The sequence below is a fragment of the Eriocheir sinensis genome, chromosome 8 (genome assembly GCF_024679095.1).
Source record: "Eriocheir sinensis breed Jianghai 21 chromosome 8, ASM2467909v1, whole genome shotgun sequence".
Classification (NCBI taxonomy): Eukaryota; Metazoa; Arthropoda; class Malacostraca; order Decapoda; family Varunidae; genus Eriocheir; species Eriocheir sinensis.
The window spans coordinates 3,571,278-3,582,531 of NC_066516.1; the positions used below are offsets into that span (position 1 = coordinate 3,571,278).

Here is an 11,254-nt window from a genome sequence, read left to right on the forward strand (position 1 = left end):
GCATTAGACAGAGCTTAGAAACAGAGTGTAGGGAGGGAAGGAAGGACGCTGGATAAGGCTGGGGTCAGATAAAGGAGAGAAAGATAAGCGAAAGGATAGGTTAGTGATAGAATTGAAGAGGGTGAGAAGGGAGAGAAGACGTAGGAAGGAGATGGCTTGTGTGGGCTGTACGTAACACACACACACACACACACACACACACACACACATTACGTAGACTGGTCGCTAATATAGTGAAAATTTTTACTTGTTACAGTAGAAGAATTTTGATATTAACGCTACACCCTCTGTTTGTATTGGAAGGTTGGGTGGTTGCCTGATGTGAACTGTGGCGGGAAGGGCAAGGGTTTGAATCCCGCTTGTGGTCCTTCTGAATTGTTTAACGTTAAGAGAGAGAGAGAGAAAAAAAAAAAGATCAGGACGTGAATGACAAAAGTTAGCGAAAGAAAAAGGTAAAGAAACGAATATATGAGAGAGAGAGAGAGAGAGAGAGAGAGAGAGAGAGAGAGAGAGAGAGAGAGAGAGAGAGAGAGAGAGAGAGAGAGAGAGAGAGAGAGAGAGAGAGAGAGAGAGAGAGAGAGAGAGAGAGAGAGAGAGAGAGAGAGAGAGAGAGAGAGAGAGAGTGTGTGCGCACCGCCATCATAAGCTGTCTTACGGAATTGATCGAGGGTGAGACGCTTCCTTGAAAGTCTGATCCATTACTAGACGAACAAACACCGAGGCAAACAAACACACATGGACTTGTAAACAAACGGAGAGATGGTGATGTTTTTTTTTTTCTTCTTTTTTTACAGCAGAGGAGACAGTGCAAGGGCGTAAAAAAAAAGAAAACAATAATGAAAAAAAGCCCGCTACTTACTGCTCCTGAATAGAGTGGTGATGGTGTTGAAGTGTTTTTTGAATGTTTTTATGGCTTATTAAAGATCACCACCACGGCTTCACCACCACTGTCACCACTATCATCACCACTATCACCACCAACAACAACGTGTTTTATCTTTATTTTATTCTTTCACCATTCATCTTCATTTTTACACACACACACACACACACACACACACACAGATGATGACACACACACACACACACACACACACACACACACACACACACACACACACACACACACACACACACACACACACACACACACACACACACACACACACACACACACACACACACACACACACACACACACATACAGACAGACAGACGGTAGATAAATAGGTGTGTAGAGTTTGATTGGCAGGTGTTTGTGGTCAGCTTGTGTTCGTGTCAATAAAAATAAATTAAATGGCCACGGCTTACACAGTTAATACGTACAAATACGTACATACGCACACATACATAAATACATACATACATACATACATACATACATAATAACTGCGAAACGTCTACTTCAACAAATTATCTGAACGTAATGAAGGAAAACAAGAAAAAATATAAAAAGATATAAAAGTAATTACGTGAATGAATAAAAATAATACATAAATTGAATGATATAAACGAATAAATAAATAGATAAATAAAATAAAATGTAAGGAAAGGAAATATTGGTTAGCGAAATGAATTGGCCTCCCTCTGTGTGTGTGTGTGTGTGTGTGTGTGTGTGTGTGTGTCTGTCTGTCTCTTTCTCTCACAATCACTCCTGTATGAAAGAAGGAAGGAAGGAAGGAAGGAAGGAAGGAAGGAAGGAAGTTAGGAAGGAAGGAAGGAATGAAGGAAGGAAGGAAGGAAGGGAGGAACGAAGGAAGGAAAGGAGGAAGAAAGGAAGGAAGGAAGGAAGGAAGGAAGGAAGGAACGAACGAACGAACGAACGAAGGAAGGATGGAAGGAAGGGAGGAAGGAGGGAGGGTAGGAAGGAAGGAAGAAATTTTTGACTTTTTAGACTCAATTTCGTCCGATTGCGTGTAGGATGTTGTTGTTGTTGTTGTTGTTGCTGTTTTTGTTGTTGTTGTTGCTGTTGTGTTTGTTTACTTTTTTATTCATATTTTGTTATTTTCTTTTATTCTCTGGTTATATATTTTTTTCTCTGTTATAATTTATTGCTTGCCTCTTTTTGTTATTCATTTCTTCTTCATTTTCCGGCATATTTTAACTATTTTTATTTTTATTTTCACTGGTTTCTTTTTTCTTATCTTTGTGTTATATTCGAGTTTGTTTTGAGAATCTATTGCTTATTTCTTTATTATTTTCTTCTACATCATTTTCTGGGTTATAAAAATCAGCAAATCTTAACTGTTTTTTTCTTTTTCTTTTCTTCGCCAATTTCGAACTCCTAATGCTGGTCTTTTTCTCCTGCTATATTCAGTTTTGTTGTTGTTTTTAGAATCTACTTCCTCAGTTTTATTTCATTTTTTCTTCTAATGTTTTATTCCTCTTTCTTTTTTTTTTTTCTCCTCCGTGTTTTGCCTGTTTCAATTTTACGTTTTGGAGCCTGAGAATATAAGAAGATTGTAATCCCTTCCTCCTCTCCCTACTCCTCCTACCCTTCTTCTTTTTCCTCCTCCTTCTCCTCTTTCGCCTCCTCTTTCTCCTCCTTCAATTCCTCCTCCTCTTCTCCTCTTTCTTCTTCTTTGTCCTCTTTCTTCTTTATCCTCTTTCTTTTTTCTCCTCTTCACCTTCCTCCTCTTTCTTCTTCTTTCATCTTTTTATTCCGTTCTCCTCTTTCTTCCTCTTTCTCCTTTGTCTTTCCTCCTCAACTCTTAAGCTCTCTTTTTCATTTTATTTTGACGATTTTTTTTAACTATTCTCAAATATCTCCTTCTCCTCCCCTTCTTCTTTTTCCATTGCCTCCTCCTCCTTCTTCTTCACCTCCTCCTTTTCTTCCTCCACCTCCTATTTTTTCCTTCACTTCCTCTTCTTCCTCCTCCTTCTCCATCTTTATATCCATCAGCTCTTCTTCCTCCATCACCTCTTCCTCTCATCTCCTCCTCCTCCTCTTCCTCCTCCTCCATCACCACCTCCTATACAACACTCTTCAAGAAGGCTTCAGCGCCGTCAAGAACACACTCAATAAATGCATAAGGTATCAAACTCTCTCTCTCTCTTTGTCTCTAACATTTTATATATACGTATGCATCGAGGGGCTGTGTGGTTATGTTTGTGTGTGTGTGTGTGTGTGTGTGTGTGTGTGTGTGTGTGTGTGTGTGTGTGTGTGTGTGTGTGTGTGTGTGTGTGTATTACGTGTTTACAGAAAGAGGGGTCCTTGTATAACTGTGTGTGTGTATGTGTGTGTGTGTGTGTGTGTGTATAGCCCCTCGCCACACGCCACAGCCCTCACAGCGCCGAGGGGAAAGAAGGGGGAGGGAAGGGGAGAAACTTGTGAAAAAAAGGATAGGTAAAATCTTGCTAACACGCTGCGTTGAGGAGGCAAGGGAGGAAGGATCGCTTTCTTTCTGGAGGAGGAGGAGGAGGATGAGGATGAGGAGGAGGAGGAGAGCATTCTTTCACTCACCAACTAGTATGTGTGTGTTCTGTTGGGATTCACTGCATGACGGAGGTGGAGGAGGAGGAGGAGGAGGAGTAGGAAGAGGAGGAGGAAGAGGAGGAGGAGGAGGAGGAAGAACAGGAGGTAAATTACTGAAAAAGGAAGGGAAGGGAAAAGATATGGAAGGGGAGAGTGTATGAAAGGAGAGGGATAACTGAAAGAGGAGAGGAGGAATAATCGGATCATGTGATAAATTGTAAATAGGAAGGAAAGGAAAGATTGAAGGCAGGGAAGTAAGGGAGAGATAAGGAAAATAACGAGGACAAGGGGAGAAGAGAAGGGAATGATAGATGTAAAGAGAGAGAGCGAAAGAAGATGGAAGAGTGGATGAAAGAGAAGATGTAAATGATAATGATAATAGGGAGGGTAAAGAAAAGGTTGGGAAAAGGAAAAGAAGGGGTGAGAATAACGAATGGAGATTTAAGAGGGAATGGAGGAGAAGAGGAGGAGGTGTAAGATAAAGAAAAGGAAGAGAAAAAGGGAAGGAAAGGAAAGGGAAGGAGGGGCGGAAAGGAAGGACAGGAAAGGAAAGGGAAGGAAGGAAGGAGGAAGGAAGGAAGGTAAGGAAAGAAGGAAGGAAGGGAGGGGTATGGAGGAAGGAAAGGGAAGGAAAGGAAAGGAAGGAAGGGAAAGGAAGGAAGGAAGGACGGAAGGAAGGGCAGAAGGGGTATGGAGGGATAGGTAAGGAAAGGAAGGAAAGGAAAGGAAGAAAGAAAGGAAGGAAGGTAAGGAAGGAAGGAAGGAAGGAAGGAAGGAAAGGGTATGAGGAGGGAAAGGGAAGGAAAGGGAAGGATGGGTAAGGACGGAAGTAAGGGCGGAAGGGGTATGAAGGGATAGGTAAGGAAAGTGAAGGAAAGGAAAGGAAGGAAGAAAGGGCGGAAGGGGTATGGGGGGATAGGTAAGGAAAGGAAGGAAAGGAAAGGAAGGAAAGGAAGAGAAGGAAGGAAGGGCGGAAGGGTATGGGGATAGGTGAAAGGAAGGAAAGGAAAGGAAGAAAGGAAGGAAGGAAGGAAGGGAAGGGGTATGAAGGATAGGTAAGGAAAGGAAGGAAAGGAAAGGAAGGATGGGTAAGGAAGAAAGGGCGGAAGGGCGAAGGGGGATAGGTAAGGAAAGGGAAGGAAAGGAAAGGAAGGTAAGAAAGGGAAGGAAGAATGGGTAAGGACGGAAGGAAGGGCAGAAGGGGTATGGAGGGATAGGTAAGGAAAGGGAAGGAAAGGAAAGGAAGGGTAAGGAAGGAAGGAAGGGCGGAAGGGGTATGGAGGGATAGGTAAAGAAAGGGAAGGAAAGGAAAGGGAAGGAAGGATAAGGAAGGAAGGAAGGGCGGAAGGGGTATGGAGGGATAGGTAAAGAAAGGGAAGGAAAGGAAAGGGAAGGAAGGATAAGGAAGGAAGGAAGGGCGGAAGGGGTATGGAGGGATAGGTGAGGAAAGGGAAGGAAAGGAAAGGGAAGGAAGGGTAAGGAAGGGAGAGAACAAAGAAGACGTAAGGTAAAGAAAGGTAAAGGTAAGTATATGCACTGTAGCGGCGCGTGGCCTTGGTGCTCATCTCCGTCACATGGGCCCGTGAAACTGAGAAACTGAAGAAGAAGAAGAAGAAACAGAGGAAGAAGAGTAGGGAAGGAAGGGAAGGGAACAGAAACGACGGGAACTAATCAGGTCACTACCACGACCACTACTACCACGACCACGACGACCACTCACTTAGACGCTACGAACGACCATTTACGACGCAGACCGACCAGCCAATCACAGCGCCGCTCCACCTTAACGCCAGCCAATCACGAGGCGACTTGATAAACACTTAAAACCAATGAGGATAAAACTTGAACCTGACGTCACACGATTTCTTAGGCAGTCAAAATAAAACACTTAATTAAACCGTTGGGGATAATACTTGAACCTGACGTCACAATCTCTTAGTCAATGAAAATACCGCTTGAACTTGACGTCACAGTCTCTTAGCCAATAAAAATCAAGGAAAATAATGATTTTAAATTTTTCACCCAATCAGGGAAGAGGAAAGGAATGACGTCAGAGCCTTCAGCCAATAGGAGCGAAGGGTATTTCTTATAGTAAGAGTTTTCCGGCGTTTTGATTGGTGGAAATCGGTCCGAGTTTTGGAGTTTTTTTTTTATATATATATAATTAATTACTTTTTTTTGAGCTTTGTGTGTAGGTATGTATGTACGCACGCACGTATGTATGTATATATGTATGTATGTATGTATGTACGTATGATTACTATACTTGTGTATACGATGATTAAGTGAGTATCATTATTATTATTATTATTATTATTATTATTATTATTATTATTATTATTATTATTATTATTATTATTATTATTATTATTATTATGATCTATGCAAGAATATCATAATGACAAACACAAGTGAAAATCATTATATCATCATCTTCATTATCATCATCATTATTACCTACATTATATACAAGGGAAGGGTCAGAGTGTGTATAGCTATGTATATCTCTACGCACGCCTACTCGTTATAATTACCATGATATATGTGTGTGTATTTACCAAGCTTGAGGGGGGGGAGAGAGGAGGGGGGAGGGAAGGGAGCGCGAGAGGGAGGATGGAAGGGACGGAGGGAAGGGAGCGGAGGGAAGGATAACGGAATAATGAAGTAAAAGTTAGGAGATAAAAAGGGTGGAATGGGAGGAATGGAAAATATTTAAGGATGGAAGGAAGGAGGAAAGGGAGGAAAGAGAGGAGGGGAGAGGAGGGAATGAATGATAGAAAGGAAAATGTAATGATGAAAGAGAAGTAAGGAGATAGAAAGGATAGACGGAGGGAAACTGTGAGAGAAGATGGAAAGAAAAAAGGAAGAAAAGAAGGTAGGAAGACAGGGGAGGAAGGAGAGATTGAATGACGAGGAGGAGGAAAGGAAGGAAGAAGGGAAAAAGGTACACTGTCAATGGTCTGTTCCTCCCTATAATATTTTTTTTTTCATGAGTTCCCGAGGTAAATAAAAATCTCAAATGAATATCGTAGTGGACTAGTGAGTGTATAAATAAATAATGAGTATATTCGTCTCTTTTCATGTAATTTTTTGTGGAGATGTTGTGTTCTGTTTTAATTCGTGTTCCTTTTTCTTTAGTTCAGTTCTTGGCGGAATTCTTTTTATACATATTTATTTCATCCTCGTTTTATACACGTTAGCTACATATGTTTTTGTGTGTGTGTGTTTGTTTCAATGTGTTTTCTCTGTGTGTCTTGTTTGTTCCTTTTTTATTATTTTTTTTAGCTCAGTTCTTGGCGGAATTCTTTTTATACATATTAATTTCATTCTCGTCTTATACACATCAGCTACATATGTTTTTTTTGTGTGTGTGTTTCAGTGTGTTTTCTCTGTTTGTCTTGTTTGATCCTTTTTATTATTTTTTTTTAGTTCACTTCTCGGCGGAATTCTTTTTATACATATACTTATTTCATTCTCGTCTTATACAAATATATTGTGTTTGTGTGTGTTTCAATGTGTTTTTCTCTGTATTTTGTTTTTTGTCTTGTTTGCTTCATTGTTTTTTTTTTTTAGTTCAGTTCTCGGCGTTTTTTTTTATACATATTTATTTCATTGTCGCTATATATAGGTTACATAAGTTTGTGTGTGTTTGTGTGTTACTGTGTGCGTTTCAAAGTGTTTTTCTCTGTTTTGTTTTAATTTTCTTGTGTTTTAGATTTATTGTATTCTATTTTTTTTGTAGTTCACTCCTTCACCAAATCATCATACACATTTATTTCATTTCTCCTCATACACATATTACATAGTTTTCGTTTTTCATAATACATTTTTCTCTGTTTTGTTTCGAGGTAATTATTATTTCCAAGGGTGTATCTGTACACACAAAATTCGGAAATTGGTCTGACACTAACAACTTAATCTGATCTGAAAAAAAGACATGCTGTTATTTATTTTGCTTCAGGTGTCAATACTTTTAGTCTGAATCACGTTTGAAAGTTATTATATTCAAAAAGTATTTCAGGACGCAAAGCTTTTTTTTTTTTTCTCGATAGAGCGAATGCTTAACCAGAGATAGAAATGGGGCACTTTTCTCTATTTTTTGTCATATATCTCTAGTCTTTTTTTACCCGCACTGTGTTCGGAAGTGATTATATTCAAGAGGTATTCCAGTAGACAAAGCCATTTTTTTTGTTACACTAAATGCTTAACCCGATAAGGATAATGCATATTTTTCTTTGATTTTTTTCAGGTGTCAATATTTTTTCTCAATTTTGTTTGGAAGTAATTATATTCAAAAGGTATTTCGGTACACAAAGCTGTTTTTGTTTCGGTATGGTAAATAAAATGCTTAACCCGATAAAGATAATGCACTTTTTTCCTACAATTTTCTTCAGATGCTAATATTTTCCTTGCTATCTATTTTTCAACTTCTCAGAAATGTTGTTGGAACACTTCAAACCATTTTTTATTAAACCTTTCCTTCTATTATATTTTTCAAGCACTTTTTTTCTTCTTTTTCTTCAGAATATGAAAGTTTTGTTTGTTTTCTGTCTTGTAAAAGCTTCTCAGAAATGTTGTTGAAAGACTTCTCACGGCGGTTTCTTTTAATTTCTTTCTGTAATATTTTTTTTCAAGCATGAGCACTTTTTTTCTTCTTCCTCTTCTTCCTCTTCATGATTCTTCCTCTTGGTAACTAAATAAACAACACATTAAATCCAGTCTCTTTTTTTATCAGTTTATTCCTCTCATTATATTTCTTTTCCACATCTTGTCAGATTTCTTCCTTTCAGCCTTTCACTCTTTGTCGTTTATTTTCTTTCTTCACTTATAATTTTTTCCTTTTCACACCAAGGAAACATTTATTTTACTATTTATTCACACAAGTTATCACAAGATTTTGCATTAATGCATTTCTTTCCTTTATTTTTTTTTCTGCTACTGGATTTAAAACACCTCATCACCACCACCAAAAACACCACCACGGCTATCCTCACCACTACTATCATCACCATAATCGTCATCACCACCACCACCACCACCACCAATACAAATTACCACCATCACGGCCGGCCTTAATGGTAGCGGTGGTGGTGATGGTAATGCTGATGATGGTGATGATGATGCTGGTGGTGATGGGAAATACAAAACACAGAAGTCAGCACCAATATCACCACCATCACCATCACCAAGACCACCACCTCCAACATCACCAATACATCCTTACAAGTGGTGGTGGTGGTGATGATGGTGGTGGTGATGATGGTGGTGATGAACATGAATATAAAACACTAATAATCTCTGAGCTGTTTGTGATTCTGTTTGCTTGTTAGAGGAGGAGGAGGAGGAGGAGGAGGAGGAGGGGGAAAACGATAGCAATAACAGGGTAGGAAGCGTAGAAAGAGGTGGAAGAAGAGGAGTGTGGGGGGAAAGAATAGAAGGAGGTGGAGGAAAAGGAAACAAAAAATGAAGAAGAAGGAGACAGCGGAGGAGGAGGAGGAGGAGAGAGAGAGACTAGAACAGAGTAGGAAGAGTAGATGGATAAGGAGGAGGAGGGGGAGGAAGAGGAAGAGAACAAGAGTAGGATAGATTAGGTTAGGTTAGGTGAGATAAAGTTACGGAAATTGACTAAAGCAAATATAAGGTAAAATCAGGTTAGGTAAGGTTAAAGGGAAGCTTGACAGGTAACATAAGGTAAGGTTAAGGGAATGATAGACAGGTAATATAAGGCTAAGTAAGGTTAAGGGAATTATAGAGATGTAAGGTAAGGTAAGGTAAGGTAATGTAAGGGGTTGGACTCTGCAGGTAATAAGCTCTTTGTACAACACGGACACAACAACATCTACTACCTAACCTCTAAGCTCGTGTTGATATGGCTGTGTTAGGAGAAGGAGGAGGAGGAGGAGGAGGAGGAAGAAAAAAGAAAGAGAAGAGGAAGTTGATGTTATGTTAGGTAGAATAGGAGAGGAGGAGAAAGATGAGGAAGAACAGAAGAAATAGGAGAAAAAAGGGGGAAGAGGAGGAGGAGGAGAATAAAGGGGGAGGAGGAGGAGGAGGAGGGGGAGGGGAAGAAGGAAGAGTAGAAAAAAAGGGAGGGAAAAGGAAATTGATATGGTTGTTAGGAGGTGAAGGAGGTAAAGAAAGGAGAAGAAGGAAGAAGAGGAGGAAGAGGAGGAGGAGGAGGAGTACATGTGTTTGTTTTTGTTTATCTGTTTGTTCGTTTGTTTGTTTGTTCTTGGCTCGGGTGCGCGTGGAGGCAAAAAATGTTCACAGTGTACGTATGTATGTATGTATGTATGTGTGTGTGTGTGTGTATGTGTGTATGTATGTATGTATGTTTGTATGTATGTGCGTGTATGCTATTAAGCGTTCACTATACGTACATATACATACATGGTCACTACAACTACTGTTTATCTACGTGTGTGTGTGTGTGTGTGTGTGTGTGTGTGTGTGTTATAGTAAGCTGTTTCTATCTTTTTCTTATTTTCATTCTTACTATTATTTTTATCATTACTATTATTTTTCTATCTTATATTTTCTTATTTTTTCATCATTATTTACTCACATTCTCTCTCTTCCTTTCTTCTTTCTTTCTCCAATCTTTATTATTTTCCCTTTCCTTTCTCACTCACTATCTCTGTTTCTTCCTCCCTCTCTTCTTCTGTTTTTTCTTTTTTTTATTTGTCTTGATGTTTTTTGCTTTCCTTTCTCCTTCATTTTTCTCTTTCTTCTTCTTTCTTTTCATTCCTTTTTTTTCTTACATAGTTTTCTCTTTATCAATATTCTTTTTCTGTTCCTTCTCCTCCTCTTCTTCCTCCCTTTCCTCTCCTTCTTCTCCTTTTTCTTTGTTCTCTTTATTTTTGTATACCTCTTCTTCCTTTCCTTTATTCCCTCCTTTCTTCGTCTTCTCTTTCCTTCTCCCTCCCTTCCTTCTATTTTTTTTCATTTATTTATTTTATTATCACACAACACAACATAAACTACAGCACATCGATACACTACTTATTATTATCATTATCATTATCATTATGTGTTATTAAGTGTTTCAAAAAGATACCACCGGAAAAATTATCACCATCTTTATCATCATCATCATTTTGCTCTCATTATCTGTGTCATTATCATCTCCATCATAATCATCCCCATATTTATCACCTTCACGATCACTGGCATCGCTTTCATCATCATCATCATCATCATCATCATCATCATCATCTCCATCATCACCACTTTATAACCACCATCATCACCACCCTCACCACCGCCACCACCACCACCATAACTTGAGACTATCACCACCACCAACAACAAAATAGGATTTCAGCAGCAGTCGTAGTACTGCAGTAGTAGTAATAGTAGTAGTAGTAGTAGTAGTAGTAGTAGTAGTAGTAGTAGTAGTAGTAGTAGACCTCTGGCCTCTCTTCCTTCTTCCTTCCTTCCTTCCCTTAATCGTGCCACACTACTATGTAGTCAGCCAACTAGAGAGACCAGTAGAAAACCAGGCAGCCACTTAGTCAGCCAGCCAGTCAGCCAGAGAGTAAAGCCTTTTGATGGTATAGGAGTGGCTGTGGTGGTGCTGGTGGTGGTGGTGGTAGCTGTGATAATGCCTCAGGACTGCCTGGTGCTGCAGGTGGTGTTGGCGGCGCTGGTGTTGCCGGGGTGGTGTTGATTTGTGGTGGGGATGTTGGGGGTTGTTTTGGGGTGGTGGAGGTCTAGGTGGAGGAGGGAATCCTGAGGTAGGGGTCGTGGCGGAACCTGGCGCGGTCGGCGGGGGTCGTC

The 11,254-nt window shown here is 39.8% G+C and overlaps 1 protein-coding gene across 1 annotated transcript in view; it reads right to left on the bottom strand.

Moving 5' to 3' along the window:
* Positions 1-10,182: 10,182 nt before the first annotated feature.
* The window catches only part of LOC126995333 (uncharacterized), a 59,917-nt gene continuing 58,845 nt past the window's right edge, over positions 10,183-11,254 (bottom strand). Inside the window, exon 11 of the mRNA XM_050854813.1 lies at positions 10,183-11,254. This exon is cut by the window's right edge and continues 31 nt beyond it. Within this exon, the coding sequence (XP_050710770.1) occupies positions 11,188-11,254 (67 nt within the window). The 3' untranslated portion in view covers positions 10,183-11,187.